The following is a 23,206-nucleotide window of genomic DNA, read 5'->3' as shown; positions in this document are numbered from 1 at the left end:
GGGCTATAGGGGATGGGTCTGGGTGGGATGCTCCAAGGGGCAGTGTGGGCTTGTTGGGTCAAAAGGCCTGTTTCCACATAGCAGGGAATCTAATCTAATAAGTGAGTTGTCTTCTAAGGAAAGAATTTGTTTATTTTCACCTGAGTTTAGAAGATTAAGGTTTGTCAGATTGTCAATGTTCTTGACAAGGTGGATGTGGAAAGGATGTTACTGCTCCTGGGTATTTCCAAAACAGTGCCCTGGGCATTGTTTTAAATTAGGGGTTGTCCTTTGTCGATCCAGATAAGGGCATATTGCTTCTGTCAGAGGGCAGTGCAACTTTGGAACTCTTTGTTTCCATAGGCAGTGGAAGCAGAGTCATTGTCTGTTTTTTTAAGTGAAGGTAGATTTATTCCGCTGTCAAAAGGGTAACAGAGATGGATTGAATGTGGAATTCGGAGCACAAACAGATCAGCGATGATTTTATCGAATGACAGAACAGGCCTGAAGGGCTGAATAGTCTGCTTCTACTCCTAACTTGTATAATTGTTTTTGGTCCGAGTGCAAAATACTTCCACATCCACAGGCTTTGTGACACAATGCTGCTGGGGTTTATGGTAGGGCCACAATGGAAAAGTTGGAAATTTCATCCATATCGGACTCAATTGTCACACATAACGTGGTCTTTATGAAGGGCAGAGCCTCTGCAAGTCCTTTACGGCTCTTTTCACGGAAGCAATTGAGGCTCTCAACACTAGGAGGTTCCGTATCCTTAATTCACAAGAAAAGTGATGAGGCCAGGCATACCAGCTGCTAAACAGGCATAGGGCCCTCACTTGACATCTGTACCTGAAGGTAATCCTTTGTAAATATGGCATCTTTCCAGGGGCCTTTGACGTGCCTTTAGCTGGTGAACATTCCCATTGTGCCCTTAATGATGAGTGCAGTCACAAATGTAATGGAAATCATGGGACCTTCCCAACCCCATTTTGGACAGGGTTATTTTGATTCTTAATTTGGGATGTGTGGCCCAATACATTACAAGTATTTCACCTCTCGTAACTACTGCCTCTAATTCTGGTAACAGCTAAGTCATCAATCATCTTGGTTTAAGGTAACAAAAAAGCAAAGTCTACACTAGATTAACTTTACAATCATACATTATAAGGTTATTCTTTATTTGAAAATTGTAATAATGCCTAGTGTGAGGGGCTAGCAGACTGGGCTGGAGTAATTACAGATCAAACAGAGGTTACATCATGTTAGTAAAGCCATAATTTGAGGTGTTGATAGTTAAATAACAGAGTCTTGTGAACTATCCTTGCTAGAGATTGTCCTTCTCTGCGAACTTGGGACAGTCTTTATACCATTCAGGTAATTTCTCCAGATCAGAGAAAGTCTGAAGACTACTTTTTTTTTAGCTTGTGCGTTCATGGGGTGTCATAGGTCACTTACTGGGTCAATTCCCACCACATCTGCCCTTGAGAATCTGGTGGTGAACCAGCTTTTTGAACTGCAGCCCATGGTGGTGTGGGGTCATTGATAGAACTAGTTTCCTTCCTTTCAGACTTTCTTCTCCCCCAAATGATTTCCTTAAGAACATTTGAGATATGAGCAGAAGTAGGCCGTTTGGCCCCTCCAGGTTTCTCCACCATTCAATAAGAATATGGCATAGCTGTTCCACATTCCCATCTATCCTTGGTAACCTTTGATTCACTTGCCTAACTTGAGTCCAACTACCTTTGACTTGAAAAAGAATTCCATGTCCTCACTTGCACTCCCTTCTGAAGCAGGGTTCCAAAGTTACACAACTGTCAGAAAAAAAAACTCATCTCTATCCTAAAAGGGTGACCCTTAATCTTAAATCAGGGCCCTCTTGCTCTGGACTCACCTTCAAGAGGAAACATCCTTTCGACATGCACCTTGTCAAAAGCATTCAAGATCTTGATAAACCTGATTGGCTTGCTGGCCAATTTCACAGGCCATTTAAGATTTGACCATATTTCTGGGGTCACAATCAGGTCAGTTAAGGTAGGGACAGCAGATTTCACTCCCTAAAGGATATTAGTGAAATAGATGGTTTTTTACAAAAAAAAAACTGGCAATGGTTCCATGGCTCACCATTACAGAGATTATCTTCCTTTTTCAGATTTAGTAACTGAATTTAAAATCCACCAACTGGTCTGCTTGAGATTTGAATCCAGAACATTTGCCCGAGGCTCTAGGTTATTTGTCCAGTGACAATTGCTGCTGTATGCCCCAAGTGGTAACTAATTTTCAGAGTAAAGTCCAAAATGGAAGACAACTGCTTTCTGTTTCTATCCAATTATAAATTTTATTTACCATGCTGCCTTGGAGATGATTTGAAATGTGAATATTCCTTTGCTTTAAAATATCTCTACTCTTTCTGCAGTTAAGATGCAGCCAGCAGCTCTAAACAAGCAGTGACACAATCTCCCAGCAGCCAGGGCAGGGAGGCACCCAGGAACCCGGGGTATTTCTGTTTTGGGATAATTGTGGAAGGATGTGAATGAATGGGCCCTACTCAGGGTTCAGGCTGGCAGGTCTCTATTGTGATGAAATCAGGAGTGGGTGAAATACTCAGAAGGAGGCCTCGCCATGGATTATGCAAATACAGGTGGGTTGTGGGGCTGTTACCTGGGTGTGTGGGTGGGACTCCGAGGAAAAGGCCATGAGGGTTGGGGATTGGCTTTTACTGGGGTTATACTCTCATCCACCCTCTTCTGTCAGGCAGAAGATACAAAAATTTGAATGTGTACACAAACAGATTCAAAAACTGCTTCTTCCCCACTATTATCAGACTTCTGAATGGACCTTTTAAATGTCAATGATGAATCTCTCTCTGCACCTTCTTGGTGGCTATAACACTATACCCTGCACTGTATTCTGTTACCATGATTAAACTATGTAGTACCATCAGCCTGTAAAGCACATTGGACAACACTTTTCACTGTATTTCAGTACATGGAACAGTAACAAATCAAACTGAGTCAAAATCCTGAACTTTCCAATGCTGGGTCCTCCCATCAGGCACCGAAAGAGGTAACCTAATTACCAACCAATGCTTCTCCTGGCCATGACAGATTTTTTTTGTCAGTCTCCCCAATTACCAAAACCCCTGCCTTCCCACTCATTGAACACATGTGGGGCAAGCTGAAGCAGGCATTAATTGCCCACAGAAGTGCCTTAATTATCCCTCAGGCAGGAAGCTCTCCATCATCTTTCACAGCCCAGGTTTACCTGAGGGAGAGTACGGAGGCAATGGTATTCCCAGTCCTTGCCTTCCTGTGTGATTAGATGACACCACCCTTACCTGTAAATCTGCCTCAGGTGGAGGGCATTAAAACTTCTCAAAGTGTCAAGGCCACATGTCACCTTCAGCTGATGTGGTTTTGGAAACTGCTGCTTATTTGGACCAGCACATGGAATTGTTATTCAGTTTTCACTCACAGTCATGATTTAGATCGTTATTTTTATTGTTTCACTATTAAATCCCATACCTTAAAATATTCACTCGATCCATGCCCCTCATGATTTTATGAACTTCTGTAATGTTACCCCTCAACCGCCGATGCTCCAGGGAAAATAGCCCCAACCTATTCAGCCCCTCCAGCTCAAACCCTCCAACCCTGGAAACATCCTTGTTAATCTTTCTGAACCCTTTCACATTTCACAACGTCTTTCCTATAGCAGGGAGAACAGAATTGAACAATTGGTAGTTTTAAATCTGAGATAAATAAATTTTTGTACAGCAAATAGTTCAAGGGATATGAGCCAAAGGCAGCTTTATGGAATTAAACCGTTGAGGCAGCTAATGATAGGAGCATTTAAGAGATTTCTGGATAAACACATGAGTATGTGAGGAATGGAGGGATATGGACCAAAGACGGGCAGCAGGCATTAGTTTCATTGGTGTCATGTTTGGCACAACATCAAGGGCCAAAGGGCCCCTACCAGTCCTGTACTGTTCTATGTTCTATCCACTTTTGAGGGAAAATTGCACAAGTAAACTTGACATGCCATTTTACACCCTTCACTGGTGCTGTGTTGGAGGGAAGATGAATGGAGGGCGTAAGAGGAGGAGCATTGGAGGAAGTGAAGTGAAGGCGAAAGGGAGGAGTAAGAGGAGGAGGGGGAGGAGAAGTGGTGTGCAAACTGTTTCTTGAGGTGGGGAATGGTGGGCTTGCTAATTCAGAGGTCAAGTGAAAGATCCTTCAAATGAAGTGAGGCAGCAGATGGTGCATCAGCAGCAATGTTGCCTGTCAAATTCACTGAAGGTTACAGAGGAAGCTGAGAAGATGAGCAATAAGATAGGGTTTGATTGCATAGCTTGTTTATATGACAAGAAATAGACCACAGACATTTCAACTTCGCTTTCTAGGCTGTCATGATTTTAAGAGAATGCAAATCTTTCAGACTCTGCTTTATCAAGACAATTTTCATTTCAGCGGAAGGGCTGTTAATTCAGGAGGAAATATTTTCACTTTGCATATGGACCTTAACATAGAAACACAGAAAATAAGAGAAGGCTAATTGGCCTTTGAGCCTACTTTGTCATCCTTCATTGTCATGAGTGATCATTCAACTCAATAGCCTGATCCTGCTTTTGTACCATATCTGATGATCTCTTTAGCTCCAAGTGCAGAATCCATCCCCTTGATATGGGGGTCACTCAATTTCAATTTTCACATGAAACGAACTGGATTACGAAAACCAATATCAAAGCACCAAGAAAAATGCAGCATGCTTAAAAGGACTTGAACTCATTCTTTTGCCTTGAAGCACTGGTCTTCATTTTGGCCAGTTTCTAGGTTAAGCATTGGGTCTGAACTTCTGAAAGGATTGTTCTGGCTTGTCAGTGCAGTGCAGGATCACAGAAATGCAGGAGAGCCGCCATTCCTCTAAGTTTTCTGTGAATTATTGACAAAGTTAGACCAGACAATAAGCAAAGGACCAGAGAATTTCAACCTTGCCAACTTTTTAATTGGAAGTTTACTTGAAGATGTGCCAGCACTTCTGAAGTTGCTCATCAGCTTTTCCCTTATTTGGAGATTGCCAGGTGTGTTTACAAAGAACAACCATTTGCATTTAACTTGTGGAAGGTCAATGGGCAAACAATGGGCCAAGCATCACTCCTGTCAATCAACACCATTTTGCAACGACCAAGTCAGCATTTTAGGAGCTGGTTTCTATGTCAACTATCGGATAAAGATCAAGGGAGTTTGAAGATACTGGGGATGGGGTGAGGGATCTTCTCTATCAGCTTCCCTGCAGGCACTGAAGGTGACTCAACTCCACATATTTCCTTTACGTCTAACAAATGCAAAATAATTTTTGGTTTCACTGCAGCTTAAATTGCAAAGTCCACGTAAAACTGTTTCTGATCAAATGCCAAGGGTATTTTTGAGCTTTTAGCTTTTTGAGAGCTGTGGCCATGCAGTCATCGTTCAATGAGAGCTCATGTTATCAGTTAGCACATGCAAAATTGAAACATTTTAATGGATTCATTATCAGGTTGGGTTTTGCTCTCAGCTGTAAATGAACATCATTTCATTGAACTTGCTGTTGACTTTCTGGTGCAGTTTACATGTAATGTTACTACACAGAGAAATCTGGAACTGGTGTGAATGGGTCAAGCAACTGCAAATCCCATTAAACAAATAGACTAAAGCACCCTTACTTTGTTTTAGAGTTTGAGTCAAGGATTGCCAGTTAGAATAGTACATTCAATGCCATTCCATGCACAGAAAACAAAATAAAGAGAGGAAATGAAGCACGGAATTGACAGATAAAAAAGACAAAAGGAAAATAAAAATCTAAATCCTGAGCAAAAATTAAAATTTAAAAGGACTGAGTTTCTTAATTTGCAACAGTTAACTCCCTGTACTTAAGAGGCTGGATGTCAAAATTTTACTTGTACCCAAATAGATTAGCCCTAACTTTACCTGTACAGTTTACTGCAGCTTCGCATCCTGCAATGCATTTCACTGCTGACTCTCCAAAATAATTAAAAGCAAATTATTAATATAATGAAATCTTTATAGCAGCACCTGACTTTGTGTTTCATTGACCATATTCAGTTGCCAGAAGATTTTTTTTTAATGTGAAAGAGCACAGATAGTCTCTTGATTACTTCTGCAACAAAATATAGCTGATTTTCTTTAGCAGCATTGAACTGGTAGGGAAAGCTTGGTAAAACAGTAAATGTGATTTAATTGCATGTGTGAAATAGGTTAATTAGATGAAATTATTTATTGCACAAAAACTGTATGATTTTTCATATCAAATGCCTAATGCGCCTTGCTATTGTGCTTAAAGAAATAAAATATTAATAGCCTATTAGATCTAACAATAAGGGACAAATTAGGTTACAGTGGAGCTTCCATTATGTATTGTGACATATGGGTTCCCAACATTATCCAATGATCAATGGAAATGGGGAGATAATAATCCCCAAAGTTTGATCTTAATCATGACACAAAAATGATGATAATTACAGCACGAGTAATATAAATGGAATGGAATCTTTTGGGATTGTGAGGTTGAATTATACTGAAGAGAAGCAGCATGGTGTCAGCAATGAATGGATATCTCACTGGAGCCTTTGGGCCATGTCAGCCCTGGCAGATAAGCTGGAGACAACGCAAGTGCCGAAATTAGAAGTTTTATTTAATTGGATAACATACATTTTTTTAAAAAATGGTTTCTGTCAATGTTATCCCTTCCCACGCCTTCCTGATGATGTTGATTCCTGGATGGGTAATGGTTCCATTGTTCCCAGCTAACCCCTGCTGCTTTACTCAAGTGGCCTATATTTGTGTGTTAGCCACAACAGGCTGCTTGGCCATAAAAGGCATTACACCTTGAATCTGTTTACATAGAGCTCACTCTAGCTTTTCCAGCAGACGTTTCTGGGCATTGAGCAAGAAAGGAGGCTATGGCCTATTTTCCCCTCTTTAACAGAAGTGCTAAAACCAGCTGAAATAAAATGACTACAATAAATTAATCTGATACAAACCAGAGGGCGATCATCAACTTTCTTGAGAGATTTGCTGCCAGGGAAACAGAATACAATCTCGGTCTTTGGCTTGGCTAGGTTTTAGTCTTCACCCCCTGGGCAGTGATCAGGCACAGTGGATCAGTTGCCATTGATAGAAAGCACTAAATTATTCAGAGCTGGATAATTAAAATTCAAATACAGCTTGAACGAATCAAATTCTCTTAGGTTAAGTTTACTCAGACTCTCTGGACAGCAACTATGGCAAGAGTCATGTTTAATGGCTTAGTAAAAGGGCATGTTGTCCCAATTTCAATGAGAGTTCTTGCTTCAACTCAAAGGAGGACAGCGTTGGCCGTTTCTCAATGGGAAGACTTACATGGCAACTAGGGAGAGTGGAAAAGCATGAGCATGCACTAATCATCTCATCAACCTCGGAACACAGAATCCCTACAGTGTAGAAGGAGGCCATTTGGCCTATCAAGTCCACACTGACCCGCCAACAGATCCCACCTTAAACCCTAGACACAATGGGTAATTTAGCATGGCCAATCCACCCAGCGTGCACATCTTTGGGCTGTGGGAAGAAACCCATGCAGACATGGGGAGAATGTGTAAATGCCGTACAGGCAGTCACGCAAGGGTGGAATCAAACCTGGGTCCCTGGTGCAGTGAGGCAGCAGTGCTAACCACTAAACCACCCCTGAGTCATTGTGTCACTCCCATTTTTTTGAACAAAGCTTCTTCCCAGCAATAACAACACTGAAACAGACCCTTAAGTCTTCCATAATGACCACAAGGCTATAAACCCACTTTAAAACAGCTGTTTGATTTTTAAGATATTGGTATTTCACAATGAACAAATGCTCTCTTATTATAAGATGACCTTTCTGATTCTGGAGATTTGATGCATTGCTTCTGTGGATGCTAGCGTCTCCAATTCTTTGGATGACCTTGAAGTGCTAGTATATATACAAGCAGGATGGGGTGTGTATGCTTGGCTCACATTTCCCATTTCCTCTTTAGGCAGTTGCAGACAGGAGTGCACACAAAGGTGGTGGTGATGATGCAAGAGATCTGACCACGGGACCTGTGGTAATGCAGAAGGATAAGTAATCTGACTATGTGGAGGTCAGAAGCCGGGGAAGAAATTCTCAGCTGTGGTATTGAGCTAAGGCAGTCAGAGTTTGGAAGAAGTTCCGACAGGTTTGCCAAGGCAGCAAGGATTGCTGGTTCTATGTTGAAGTGAGACAAGCAGCCAAAGACTATTGCCACACGGCTAACGTGCTGGAGTCTGGTGGCTCATTGAAGGCCCAGGAGCCATTTGGTAGCTGACAGCAGGAGTAAAGAAAGTACACATGGTCATAGCTAAGAAATATTGAAGCTTGGAGAAACCGGCAGTGCCAGTTTAGTGAAGCTGGCTGTGTGTGAAAGAGCTGGAATGCAGCCTGTCAGCAAGTTCCAAAGGGCAGCCTCAGGAATAAAATGGACACAATCTCAGGGCAAGAGACTGAGCTATTGTTGACATAATCCATGATAGGTGGATAATGAGGCAGTTTCAAGGCTAGATCTTTGAAAGTAAAGAATTGGAATCCCTTTTAAAGGAGACATTGCTTTACAGATTTTTTTCCTTTATTCATTCACTGGATGAGGGCGTCACTGACCAGGCAGCATTTATTGCCCAGAGTCGACCACATTGCTGTGGGTCTGGAGTCACGTGTAGGCCAGGCCAGGTAAGGATGGCAGTTTCCTTCCCTAGAAAACATTAGTGAACCAGATGGGTTTTTCTGATAATTGATTCATGGTCATCATCATCATCAGATTCAAAATTCCAGATATTTTACTGAATTCAATTCCACCACCTACCAAGGAGGGATTCGAACCCAGGTCCCAGAACATTACCTGGGTCTCTGGATTAACAGTCCAGCGATAATATCACTAGGCCATTGCCTCCCCTCAATTGTATGATTTTCTGTCCCTCACCATGGCAACTCCCATCAGTAAGGATCTAAGGAATCTTTGTGATCTCTCTTGACAACATCGTCTTTCCAGGCTGGGCTGTAGGGTGTTTGGCCAAAGATTATCTGATACTCATGCTTACTTCACATTAATGTTGGATGTTACAGCACAAGTTGTGCAATCTCTCACACACACACACACACACACACACACACGTAAACTATTTATTTCTTGAACTTTGTATCAAAGTTTATTTGTTCAAAATTGTAAGGTCTTCTGGCTTTATTCTCTTAGTAACACTTGGAATCTCAAACACAATAGCAAGAAAGTTATTAATCCCAAGGCAGAACACAACATATTTTAGCAGTTTCATCTGGAGTCGTAATATTCTGTGCTTGCCTGTTCAATTAGCTGGTGTAATAATTTGACAGTTTGCATCCTAGAAAAAAAAATTAAGGACTTAAATATCTGCAATTTTTACCATCAAAACAAATTATCAACAGGCTAATCCCAAATAGTTAGAAACACATTATAACCTATTCTTAAACACTACTAATCCGATGCACTTGACTCCACATTCTAGTTCACGGAGATAGAAAATAATATCAGTCAATAACATCATAATTGCTGTCAATGTATGAACTAGTGAAGCACCATAGGCACAGTGTAATATCTATTATTGAATCCTTTAAGTGGCACAATGGATAACTGGAGCATCTATTGTCAGCTCAGCCAAGTAAAGTTACTGCTTTATTGGCTATCTGTGCTCAGATGCCCAATCCCAGCAGAGGTGACACTGAAGTGCTACAATTCATTTCAGAGTATGTAGTGTCCCTCCTGACTGCTTTCCAGTGCAAAGTGCTTATTTGAGGTAAGAACTTAAATAGACTGGAGTATGATCTCTACTCCTGCCCCTGCCCTTTCCAATGAATATTTATGTCAACTCACATAAGTGAGCTTTGTAAGTGAAGCAGGGCAAAAAGAGAACTGGAGGCTGGCTAGCTCTTGTCTAAAAGTGCACAGCATAATTTTCTACTTCAAGGATGGAAGAACACTTGTGGATGTGAATGGGAGGATAAGAGAAGGGGAAGAGAATAACACTGAGGGGGAAAAAAACTAGATTGCTCCAGGCAGGTAATTACCTCCAAATTGTCAAACATTTCACTACATCACGTGATCCACTTGCCATGTCCTTTATTGTTTCACGGGATGTAGGTGAGGCCAGTATTTGCTGTCGACTGCTACTGACCCTGCAAGGGGTTCCACTTTAGATGGCACATTAGTGTCAATCATGTGACATGTAGGCCAGACCAGATAGGGATGGCAAAGAGCCTGCCCTCAAAGGCTTACATCATCACCATTACTGGAAATAGCATTCAGTCCTAAATTAATTGAACTTAATTTCCACTAGCTGCTGTGGTGAGACTTGACCCCATTTCCCAGAATGATGGCCAGGGTTCCTGGACCACCAGACTGGTGATATTACCACTAGGTCACTGTCACCTGTTGAGGACCTTTTGCTATAATGTGTTCTTCAATGGGGGTGGTAACATTGTTTTAAGTTTAATACCATTTCAGCCACAAAAAAATGCTTGAAAGAAACCTGTCCATTCTGTCAAATTGCTCATTTGCATTCCAAAATGCATTCAAATCCTTTTGCAGGCTTTTACAAAGTTGAAGGAGGGAAAAATCAGAGATAAAATACATGTAGCAAAACTGAATGATGTGGAGGTTTCCATCTACGGATTATCTCCTTGTTCCTTAACAGGTGAAGCAGGACATGATGTAGGAATTAAATTTGAAACAATTATTCTGTTTGATACTCACAGCACACTTCTGAGAGGATGACAATGTCTCAAACCTGGAAGTAAGTGGTACCCAGGTTCAATGCCATTTACGCTACCAGAGGTGGTCCAAGACCGCATGTCACAAAATCTTTTGTGACAATCTATTACACACTTACTGCTCAATTCAATATTAATATTTATAACATTGTATCTCATTGCAGTGCAAATATTCTAGGTTGTGCTTGTAAATGAAAACTTGTGATGTACACATCTTCTTACAGATACACTGTTAAAGATGTTTCCCAGAAAAATGAACAATTTTCGTATTTGCTGAAAGCAGAGATAACATTGCGCAAGTACTTGAAATTTCTTACTGTGTCTAAGGGTATTAAGAAAAGCTCGAAAACAGATACTGATTGATCTGAAGACAAAAGACAATGGTAAACCGGTTTCCAAATAAACAGACTTTCTTTAAATCTGACCTCATACTGCGCCATCACAGTCCAAGAAGATAGTGCAGATCTTAGGTAAAATCTCGAGACAAGATAAACTGATATTATTTGATTGAGAGTATACTGTTAGCATATTTGTTTGAATATCCTACGTTTATTTCTAGTTGGATTTCAAAATGCTATGTTTGTTTGTAGATAAATTTATTTACTTTACACTTTATAATATTGTTCCCATTATGTAATCCAGGATTAATGTGAATAAAATATTACTAAATAAATATTAAAAGTAGTTGCCTAACCTTTTACACTTCAGGACCTTATGTATCTCCAGAATTATAAATGGGAAATTCATTGTACTGAGAGTAGTTAAATTAAGGCAAATTTTTCTGCAATACCATACTTGCTAAGTATATTTCATTATGTGATGTCCTTGTTCAGTCCAAATACTCCAGGGATAGAGAATATTTCATTTTAGGACCACATCTAAAGCTAGTAATGCTGGCTAGGCACTTATAATGATTTAAAATCATTCCTCTTCAAGGATATGTTCAAATATAAATTTAAATAATTGTTTGGTAGAACAAAAATTAAATATTACTATGAAAAGATATTTTGATGATCTTTTTGTTTTGCACTCATCTGGACATTTGCAAGAAACACCATTGTAAAGGGGAATAACGTTTTATGTTTTATGAGAAGAAAATACTGGATGGCTGGCAGGTGGACTCTGACAAATGGTGGCATTGTTATGAAGAATGCACCAGTTAGATGATGACTGACAGTTAAATATCAGACTTTGGTTGGGTAATAAATAAATGTAACTTCCAGGAGGTAAAGAGAACAAGAACCATTACAGCACAGCTCAAATCATTGTTAAACTATGATGTACTCACACATTATTTACTGACATCAAAGGCTAGCTTTCTGTTTAGGAATAGGTCTGTTATTGTCCACGTACTCCTTAAACTAACTGCACCTTCAGGTTATTGTTCTGTGGCATGTAATTCAGGAGCACAACTGGGACCCAGAAAAGATTTCCTTGGTGAAATGAAGATACAAGGGACATCTCCTCAGATGCGCCTAAAGCCTTATGTGAAAGTAAATGTCTTTGCTTTAATGAGGTTGATTTAGTACAAAAACCATATTTTCATTTTCTAGTTTCATAAGGAAAAGAGATGTTTCTGAAGAGAAATATCTGAACCTGACAGTTAACAACAAAAGATTGAATATTCCTCAATTGTATTGTGATGAATCATCAAAAGCTCCAAGACCAAAATGAAGTCCAAAGTGAATCAAATAGTACAACAAAAACATTTTAATGTAATTTTAAGAGACTTAGGAGGACACCCACTAGGGTGTATAATTTCCTCTACTTGCTGTTGTAAGGGCTGGATTTTTACAACCCTATTTGAAAACACCCAACTCAGCCAATTGCCTTGGTTTATAATGTCCCCTTGAATGCAAGCGTAGAATTGACCCTGTTAACCTGGAAGCAGGTTACAGCGAGCTATGGGGACAAGTTAGTGATGAGGCAGGCTGGTTAGAATGTTGTTTCATAGGTTGAGGTTAGTTTTTCCCGTAAACTATACCAGATGGCCTGTTGACTAAACCAGTCCAGCAGAGCTTTTATTATAGTAAAAATGGATGTTTAATTCCACTAACTTTGCACTTGAAGAACAGGCAATAAAAAAACCCTTCCGATCCAGACACTTGAATAGACTTCATCCACCATACTAGAACACTCACATCGAGACAATCACTTTGAGACTCTCAGATTATGGATTAAGGCCATGGGAAAAACAAAAATGGAATGCTTGAACTTATTGGCAAGTTCAAATGGCTCTACGTTATGGCTTCCGGATCTGTGCGAATCATACCATCCAGATCCCCTTCTGCCAAAAAGCAGACCTGTTTGAATTACAAGGGATGGGATATAATTAATTATAATTGGGGGGTGTTGGGAAAGAGTTGAGGGCCCTCTGCATCCAGGATCTGCCTGCCATTGTTATATGTCCAAGAAGTATTCTTGATCCTATGAACGTCCTGCCTAAATGAAAAGGCTGCATTAGAATTATGAAGAAATCAATTGCACAATCCTTCCACTGTATCCAGTATGAAAAAAAAAACAGCTCCCAAATAATTAGGAAATAACCATAACTAAATCAAATAAATCCTTCTGATTTGAAACCTAAATTTTCTAGATTAGATTGAGGCAAAACAGAGATCAGACAAGCTACTCAAAATAGCTCCAAACCTAATCCCTTCTGCTTCTTTTACTTCCTCTTTCGAAAGATGGGCCAATGATTAGATTTAATTTTTCTTGATTTAAACATATTTGTAGATTATTAATTTAAATGAACATAAAAACGGTGAAGAGTATCGATGTAAGGTGATTCCAGCAAATCTCAGAGCAGAAATTTACTGTCACTTTATTGGTTCAATTTGCTTTACGTGAATAAAGTCAAATATAAAAGAAAATTCATCTGTGACTAGTCAAATTTAATTGAATGCCCCTGAATAGCAATAGTTTCCACTTAGTTGTTGAGAGTGTAGCTCTGTATGGAATAAAAGTTGAGATAACATCTTGTATTGTTAACCACATTCTTCAAATTAACTATTTATTAAATTATATTCCTTTCTGGTGTCCTCACTAAATGCATTAAGAATACTTATATTTATGTATAATGGAATCCCATAAAAGGCAAATATGTTGCAGGGCAAAGTCCAGTACTTTAAATTTAGCTTCATTCCTAATGGATTAACTTCTAAACTACTGTTTGGGCCAATGCTGCAGGAGAGATGTGACTTGTAGCTGAAACATGAACGCAGTTGTCAAACATTCATCAGCAGATGGATAAATTACTGCATTGTGTGCTCCATTGTTATACACAGTGACATAGTGATCGCACATACAATTATACCGTATCTTCTCTATTCTAGTCTCATTACCACAATTTAATATTTTAGCTCCACCTGGATTGGGTGGGGTGGTGAATTCAGACAAGGATTATCCCAATTGGCTGCTATGGAAATACATTTTATTTTCTTAGGGATTCCATATTCTCTCTGTCAATGTTGCCCTAACTATCTGGAGAGCCCCTGTGAAAATTCAGCTGCATCACTTTACACAGAAGATATTTACATTAGGTGTCCATTGACGACATTCTTAAGAATAGACTGTTGCTAAGCACACCCAATGGAATTTCTCACAAACTGTAAATGGACTCAGTAAGTGATTTGACTGTAAACCTCCATAATTGGTATAGTCCAAATAACGTGCTTGGAAAAATTACAACCGATTTTATAATTGTAACTCTGGCATGCTAAAGTATAATCATTAGCTTACGCAAGTTAAAAGAAAACAGGCACATTTTCACTTTGATCATACAGCAATATTCTGGTGGAGCAGACTAGCTGTCCATGATAAATACAGTACTTATTACACTGAAGCCATCACAACAAACATCAGATGGTGGGGGAAGGAGGGTATAAGCTCTGACTGTGGTGTTATGGGTAGGGAAGGGAGGCTGTAAAAGGAGGGAAGGAATGGTGGAGGGGTTGGGGTAGAGAGGATAAGTAGTTATGATTTGGGGTTGGGGAAGTGGGCGCCATCTGAGATGCCACAGGCAGTGAACATTGTTCATGGTGTGGGGGAGTCGAGTGGTGAGCATTGTGAGGAAGTGAGGTACAGTGGTGATGTCTCCAGACGAGCTATCCAGAACCTCAGGCTAATGTTCTGAGGACATGGATTTGAATCCTGCCATGGCTTCAATAAAAATTTGAGTAAAAATGTTAATCTAATGGTGACTGTGTAAACATTATTGACAGTGGTAAAAACCTGTCTGGTTCACAGTTGGACTCTTAATTGCTCTCTGGGCAATTAAGAATGTGTAATAAATACTAGTTTAGCCAGTGATGCCTAGATCCTATCAATGAACAAAAATATCGCACTTTCTAGGAGATGGGTGAACTTTTGATATGCAGCTGATTTATTCGTGAGGTCCTCTCCTGGGCAAATGTTAGATCTGCTACAAAAATCCCTGAGTAAATCCATGTAAAACTCAAGTCTGTGCATTCTGGGTATGGTAATTGGAATTGCAAAGCAATACTGGGATCCAGTAAAACTGGAACGGGTTTTCTCTTGTATGTACCTGAGATGTGGGACTTAGAGTTCTGTGGTGCAACAGCAATGAAAGTCTGGAGTGGGAGGTCCGTCCTCATAGGAGATGGTTTGGACATTGGGTCTTTTGGAAATTGGGGTAGTGGATTTCCTGTGAATGTATTAATATTGCTTGATTTGTTTCAACTCAGGTTCTAGCGAATGTCTTTAATTAGCCAGAAGGTGATGGTGATACAGATTACAGCAACTTAACCATAATGAGTACGTATTGTAATCATTAATGACTTACTGTTAATACAGTTAAACAGAGAGTAAGTTCAATAACACGGTTACCTGCCGGCCTCAAATGTGAACCAAGTTGAGTCTCTTCCATAACGTCTGAGAGAGCTGAGTGGCCACATAACCAGTTTCACTCTGGGGTTGTGGATGTCCCAGAGGTAAATATTTTCATGTGTGATCTGCATGGTGCATTCTCCATAAATGTCCAAGTTGGGTGTTGGCATCAAGTAAACATTAAACCGCTCTGAAAACATAGAAACAGATCAATATGGTATTAGCAGCAGAGACAAGTATTGTCCACTAAGTCTGCTTATGATTCCCAGGAGCATCTTGCTCACACTTGCTAATCTAACCCTATTTATATGTACTACTATTTCTCCCTTGAGGTTATATTTGTCCAGCTTCCCCTTATATACATCAATCTCAACTAGTCCTTGTGGTTAATGGGTTCCAAATTCTGACCACTCTCTGGGAAATTTTATTTCTTCTGAGCTCCCAAGTGGATTAGTTAGCAATTCTCTGAAACACAGCCCTTAATTCTGTTAGCTACCTCAAGCGGGAACTTCTTCTCCACATTAATCCTACTGGAATCCTTAAGCCCTCTATCATGTCATTCCTCTATTCTTGAGAAAAATGCTGCAGCCTCTCAATCTTTGTTCATAGGGATGGCATTTTAGGTTGTGCCTTCATTATAATGAGGTCCTTGTTAATATTAGTGACACATTTGATATGAGTGACTGTAGCAGATGAGGAAATCAAACAACAAAAAAATGAGTCCTGCTTAACAGAGCAGTATAGAGGTTTACATTGTGAATTAATACCTATCACACTGTCATTAGACTGTTTTCTAGTATTGATAAGGATTACCTGCTAGACCTGTTTTCCTAAATGCAGCCAACAGCAGAGAGATCCAAAAGGTTTGGCCTCCAGAGGTCTATAACTTTGCTGATACAAATAAAGCAGGCAGCACACACCCAGGTCATAACGGCCACAAACCGCTGGTCTGCCATGTTGGAGGCTTAGGAACCTGAAATCTGTGTGGCATTATCAAAATTCAAAGACACTGAAAAGCAACATGTCTATTGTAGCCTCAGCTAACTCAGAACAGATGAGAGGCATCCTCGGCCTTCAGGTTTCAATATATACCACAAAAAATAGATTCTAGAGGTGTTTTTACTAAGTTAGATGATGAGGATTGCATTGCAGACTATCGTAACAGAAGCGGGTCCTTCTTAATATTCAGTGGCGTCCGTAGACTGCTTGAAATTCAGGACGCATGCACCAAGAGGGAAAGAACAGGTTAAATTGAGCTGGGAGCAAGGTCAAAAGATTTGTTGACTAATAATTATCAATATGCTTTTACAGTCAGGTAAGGATAAGTGTAAACCTTGGGAAGGAAATCTACAAGATACAGCTGATTGTATCCCAAACTGACAAGGATGAGTAACAAGGAATAGAGATATGAAGCTGAATAAAGTCTCTATTAAGGAATTGCAAAGTAAGGGCAGGGTTTTGCAGTTAGACAAACAGGAGACTGGAAGAACACAGCGAGCCGGCAGCATCTGGAGGAAAAGAGCAGTCAACTTGTCGTGTATTACCCTCTTTCAGGAGTCCTGAACAGCAAGTCAGCGCTCATTCTATCTTTGGGTGAGCGCGCTATGCTAACTGGGTTCTTTGAGGCAACCTTCACCATACCACTTAAACCCCACACCCCCTACACCAATCCCAGTCAGGATGGTCCCTTACTGTCCTACTTGAAACCTTCCTCAACACTCGCCAATGTTCCGCTTGACACCCTCGCACTGTTGTGTTTAGTACGTTGCCTCATGGCACTGACCAAAATGGTATGAGGTTAAAAGAGTTATGAAAGGTTATTTAAAATTTTAAAGAAGTGCTTTGTTGATAAAAGATAAAATACAGTTCACTTTGTAGGAAGAGATTTGCCTCTTTTTACAGCATTAAGACAACATTAAAAGACACACATGCCCAAAGTGACAGAATACAAAAACAAAGTTGCTGGAAAAGCTCAGCAGGTCTGGCAGCATCTGTGGAGGAGAAAAAAAAGAGTTAATGTTTCAGGTCCGGTAACCCTTCCTCAGAACTGTGTTGTGACAGAGTACACTTTATTTTACAACCAATCAGGAAGGCCAAGGCAATGCTGCATTTGGTAGGATGAACATATACTGGTAATTCTAACCCAGATCAACTGGAATTTTTACAAGCTCACCCAACTCAAAAACTGCACTGAGGCCCAAATTTTCATCACAGCAGCCACTGCAATGAGAAAAATAAATAAAGATAGCAGGAATCTAAAGCTTCAATCCATCCATTGTCTCATTCTGATCCACTCAGTCACTCGTCCTTACTAATGTAGAATGTTTATTTTTAATTCAGTCATGGGATTTGGGTGTCACTGGCTAACCCTAACCTTGACACTGTGAAGATGGAGACAGGAAAGGCAAACCATTCCTATATTCCATCACATCCAATTTAAAATTTTCATTTTCACCCTTAAATTCTTGCATACTCTGCACCATTTGTGGTACTGAAGCAGTCCATGTGCAAATGCAACAAAATCTGGACAATATCCAGGCTTGGGCAGACAATTGGTAAGCTACAGTCACACCACACAAATGCCAGGCAATGAATGTCTCCAATAAGAGACAATCTATCCACCACCCTTTGACATTCTATGGTTTTGCCATCGCTGAATCTCCCACTATCCTGGAAGAGAAGGTGGTTACCATTGACCAGATACTCAATGGGACTCAACACGGAAATGCAATAGCTACAAGAACAGGTCAGAGGTTACAAATACTACTGTGAATAACTACTTCCTAGCTCCCCAAAGCTTGTTCACCATTTACATGGTACAAGTCAGGAGCGTGACAGAATACACTTGCCTAGATGGATGCAGCTCCAACAACATTCAAGAAGCTTGACACTATCCAGGACAAAGCAGTCGGTTTGTTTGGCATTACATCACAAACATCCACTATCCATGTTCATTAGCAGCAGTGTGTATTATCTACAAGATGCACTGCAGAAATTCAGCAAAGATCCTCAGACAGCACCTTCCAAACCTACAACAACTTCCATCTGGAAGGGCAAGGGCAGCAGATACATGGAATCACCATCAGCTGCAAGTTTAAGAGTTTGGATTCAGAATCCCTGGAGTTCCAAAAGAAACCGTTCAGCCCATCAAGTCTTCAAACAGCATTCCACCCAATCCCCATAAACCTCCATTTCCCACAGCTAACCCAGCTAGCCTACATATTCTTGGACAATATGGGCAGTTTAGTAATGCCATTCCACCTAACCTGCATGTTTTTGGAATATAGGAGGAAACCGGAGCTCCCAGTGGAAACCCACGCAGACATGAGGAGAACATGCAAACTCCACACAGCTAGTCACCAAAGGTTGGAGTTGAACATGGATCCCTAGCGCTGTGAAGCAGCAGTACTAACCACTGAGTCACCATGTCACCCATAGATCCCCTCCAAGTCACTCACCATCCTGACTTGTAGACACATTGCCATACCTTCACTGTCATGGGGTCAAAATCCTGGAATTTCTTTCCTAAGGGCAGTGTGTGTCCATCTACAGCACATGGATTGCAGTTGTCCAAGAAGGCAGCTCATCACCACCTTCTCAAAGGCAACTAGGGACAGGTGATGAATGTTGGCAGCCAGTGAAGCCGACATCCCATGAAAGAATAATAAAAAAAATTATTTTACCTGCCTCTACACTGACACCCTTTTCAGTCCACAAAGCTTGTCAAAATTTTGTGAGCACAATTAAAGAGCATATAGATCTAATTCCACCTCTGGCACTGTAGTACAGAGGGTGCTGCTGAGTGATATAAAGGAGGCCATTATCGAAGGTGAAAAGGCAGGAAGGAGAGAGGCATAGTTCCTCTTTGGGGAGTGGAGGGAAGGTCCTTTGTACCCAACAGGAGCCCCCTCACTTAAGACCTCTTCCAATCTTGGGCCTTTTAGTTGGACCCTAAACCCATTGTTTACTCCCCCGGGTCTAGGATTCCTCCCAGTCCGAAAACCCTGAGACTCAAGTTTGAGTCAGGTTGGCATGGACCTTGGGTCTGCATGTAGTCCCAGCAATGGTCACCGCAGAGTATGGCGCTACTGGAACCACACCACTACTGGTCATTTCGAGTGACTGGCAGCTCTCAATGACCAGGTTCTATGTTGCTAAAGAGCACAAGTCTCACTTTTATCTCATTAAGGTTACCCCCAGCGTGGCAGCCCTTTCTACAAAAATGGCGGGTCTGTGACCATCTGCGAGGAGTCAGGTTACACGTCCAACTTGTAACCTTAAAGATGACAGTGGCTAAGATTTTAAATTCAATTTTAATTTATAGCAATTTAGGGCCAGTCTGTGCTGCACTCCACTTGCTCATTGTTGCTGGTCAACCCTTCCTGCACCACATCTTCCGGTGCTGATGTTTTTCACCATATTATTTGCTTTAGCTGCAATTTATTCCAAGTTTCTTCTAATCTTTATTCTCAAGTCAGGCCTGTGAATTTTCTACCCTTTCGTCTAGTTCCATGATCAGAGACCAAGCTAAGTAGCCTACCATTGTATCTATTAACAGCACTTTATAGACTGGACCACATCTCAGTCTTTTCAAAGAAAACAAAACATTACATAATCTTAAATATAAATGCTGAAATTTTGCTGCTATTTTAAAAGGGCCACTGTGAATGTTAATTCAATTCTGCAACACAGCTACCTTTTTAAAATATTTTCAGTAAGTTTATTTGAATTGTTGTAGCACAGTATTCTGGTTAGAAATTCAGGAAATGTTTGCAATGATAGTTTTGCAGAGGACAGCATCCAGATGCTTCTACAAGCTAAAGACAAACCCATCCCCTAGACAAGGATAAGAAGCCAAATTTTATGAATGTGTACTTCCAACACTAAGTCAGCCTTTCCTGCTGGAAGCATGTATTAAATCTCACAGATACATTCACCATGACATGTCACACATAGAGTTCTAGTAGATAGGGCACACTGGTGAGAAGTACACCATAATTTCTCGCAACCATGTCTCGGAAGATGCAAGACCAACCAGGACAATGCAACCTAACTGAATGGATGCCATTCTGCAGGCCTTCAATTTCCATGTGAAATAGTAAAGTCACAGTCACTCCAATATTGGCAGCGAACTAGGCACTTTAATGGCTTGTCCTCAGCTGGTGAAGCAGCTGGCAAATATGCACGATTATAGGGAGTATGTGGGAATCCTGATTTTAATGAGGATGCCATCGGGGGATTATGTTTTGACTGTGGGTGAATGACATGAGATGGTTGTAATTCAACTATTTAAATACTCACATTTTGTGGAGTTTTGAGAACTAAATTAAGTGAAAGGAAAGTCGTGGGATGGAATCAGGGAGTGCAAAAAAAGCTGTGCTATGTTTAAAGTGGTATAAACGAGAGGTACTGTAGAATGCAGTATGTGCTTGGCCCAATAAGAGCTAAAGCCACTGCTGCTACAAGTAAGGTTTAGATAAACATGATCAAAGCAGTGAGCAGCAGGAATGTTGTCATGAATATGTAAATCCAGAACAGGGGCCTTCTCGGTGTCCTACCACATTAGTAAACGTGAATAAAGTGTAGATCCTCCTATATCCTGCAGTAAAACCAGCCTTACAGTGCTGTGTCACACATGCCCTCATGTTACTCTATCATACCTATGTAAGGTTCAGCAGCATCCATTATTCCAACTCAATACACCTTCTGAGATAACAAGGTGTAGAGCTGGATGAACACAGCAGGCCAAGCAGCCTCTTAGGAGCTGTGTTCATCCAGCTGTACACTTTGTTATCTCAGATTCTCCAGCGTCTGCAGTTCCCACTATCTCTAATACATAAGAATTGTGGTTAGTGGTACTGGTGCATGGCAGATAGGAGAGGTGAGAAGGTGTTTTGATGTAGGGTCTAGACCCGAAACGTCAGCTTTCCTGCTCCTCTGATGCTGCTTGGCCTGCTGTGTTCATCCAGCTCTACACTTTGTTATCACAATTCTTATGTAATGGGATTCTAATCTCAGAAAGCTGGTCCCATTTCTGACCCATATCTTCAACTTGTGAAACTGAAATTTTATATATTTGCGTTGACATCTGCTTACAAATTGGCCAATATTTTGCTCGGGCTGTGGATGGTTAATCATGAACTGAAGACTATGTACCTGATGTAGACTTATGCTGATCTTCTGGACTTTTGCGGGGGGAAAATTGTCAGGATCATCATGAGAAATATTTGAGGAATTCTTTATTTCCAAAGTGATAAGAAGTCTGATTACTCATCTTACTGCACCAGATATCTGTGATTTGTTTTTCGTTGAACAACTATAATCTGACATTCCACATTAAGCAGAGGTTCACCTGCACATCTGCCAATGTGGTATACTGCATCCACTGTACCCGGTGTGGCTTCCTCTACATTGGGGAAACCAAGCGGTGGCTTGGAGACCGCTTTGCAGAACACCTCCGCTCAGTTCGCAACAAACAACTGCACCTCCCAGTCGCAAACCATTTCCAATCCCCCTCCCATTCTTTAGATGACATGTCCATCATGGGCCTCCTGCAGTGCCACAATGATGCCACCCAAAGGTTGCAGGAACAGCAACTCATATTCCGCCTGGGAACCCTGCAGCCTAATGGTATCAATGTGGACTTCACCAGTTTCAAAATCTCCCCTTCCCCAACTGCATCCCTAAACAGTCTAGGCCCGAAACGTCAGCTTTTGTGCTCCTGAGATGCTGCTTGGCCTGCTGTGTTCATCCAGCCTCACATTTTATTATCTTGGATTCTCCAGCATTTGCAGTTCCTATTATCTATAATCTGACCGAACGGCACTAAGTGCCATTCCCTGTTCCAGCAATTGCCTTCTATCTTTACAATGCAGTTTTGTGCTCTTTAAATATTGCCAGTATACAAAAGTTCTGCATTGCAGTATAATGCTTCTCTTATCTTTTGTTGGCTTCTATTTGTTTCTCTCGTTGTACCTGTTTTAGAGATCGCTCTCTTTCTTTTTATATTTCCTGCTTTTGAACAGAAATAACTGAGCAGGGTAGGCTATGCCAAAAATACCCAAGGAAGTGTTGGAGTGATGTCATACATGCCTTCTTTCTGCTTCCACTTTGTTTCAGAAGAAAACAAAAAAAAAGGAATCCATTGACAACTGTGCACAGGTAAGGTTTAACAATACGTAGACTTTTTGTTGTAGTGTTTTGAGCTGTACTTCGTTCTAAGACCAGAGCTGTCCAGGTGCTCTTGTGAACTGCCATTTTTTAAACAGGGTATTCTGTGGTCTCCTGTCTTTTTCAAAGCAAAAGCGAGAAAAAGAGAGTGAATGAGAGAGCATGTGAACGAAACAGCAAGCGAGAGACAGCAAGAGAGTGAGACAGACAGCGAATGAGAGCAACGAGACAGTGAGAGAGAGAGAGAGGGAGAAAGAGAGAGAGAGAGAGAGAGAGAGAGGGAGAGAGAGAGAGGAGAAGTCTCAATGGCTTCTCTGTTGCGACCTTCATGCTTTGGTACAGGTTATAGATTTCAGACATGGACACTAAGTGTGAACTCCAGTTCTGA

General features: G+C 40.8%; 1 protein-coding gene across 1 annotated transcript in view; it reads right to left on the bottom strand.

The window, feature by feature from the left end:
• The window catches only part of dok6 (docking protein 6), a 405,108-nt gene that overhangs the window by 50,145 nt on the left and 331,757 nt on the right, over positions 1-23,206 (bottom strand). The window contains exon 5 of the mRNA XM_048529673.1: positions 15,649-15,838. Within this exon, the coding sequence (XP_048385630.1) occupies positions 15,649-15,838 (190 nt within the window). The remainder of the gene's footprint in view (positions 1-15,648; positions 15,839-23,206) is intronic.

This window comes from Stegostoma tigrinum, chromosome 5, assembly GCF_030684315.1.
Source record: "Stegostoma tigrinum isolate sSteTig4 chromosome 5, sSteTig4.hap1, whole genome shotgun sequence".
Taxonomy (NCBI): domain Eukaryota; kingdom Metazoa; phylum Chordata; class Chondrichthyes; order Orectolobiformes; family Stegostomatidae; genus Stegostoma; species Stegostoma tigrinum.
The sequence above is the reverse complement of the archived record's forward strand: the minus strand, read 5'-3'. Positions and strand labels throughout refer to the sequence as shown.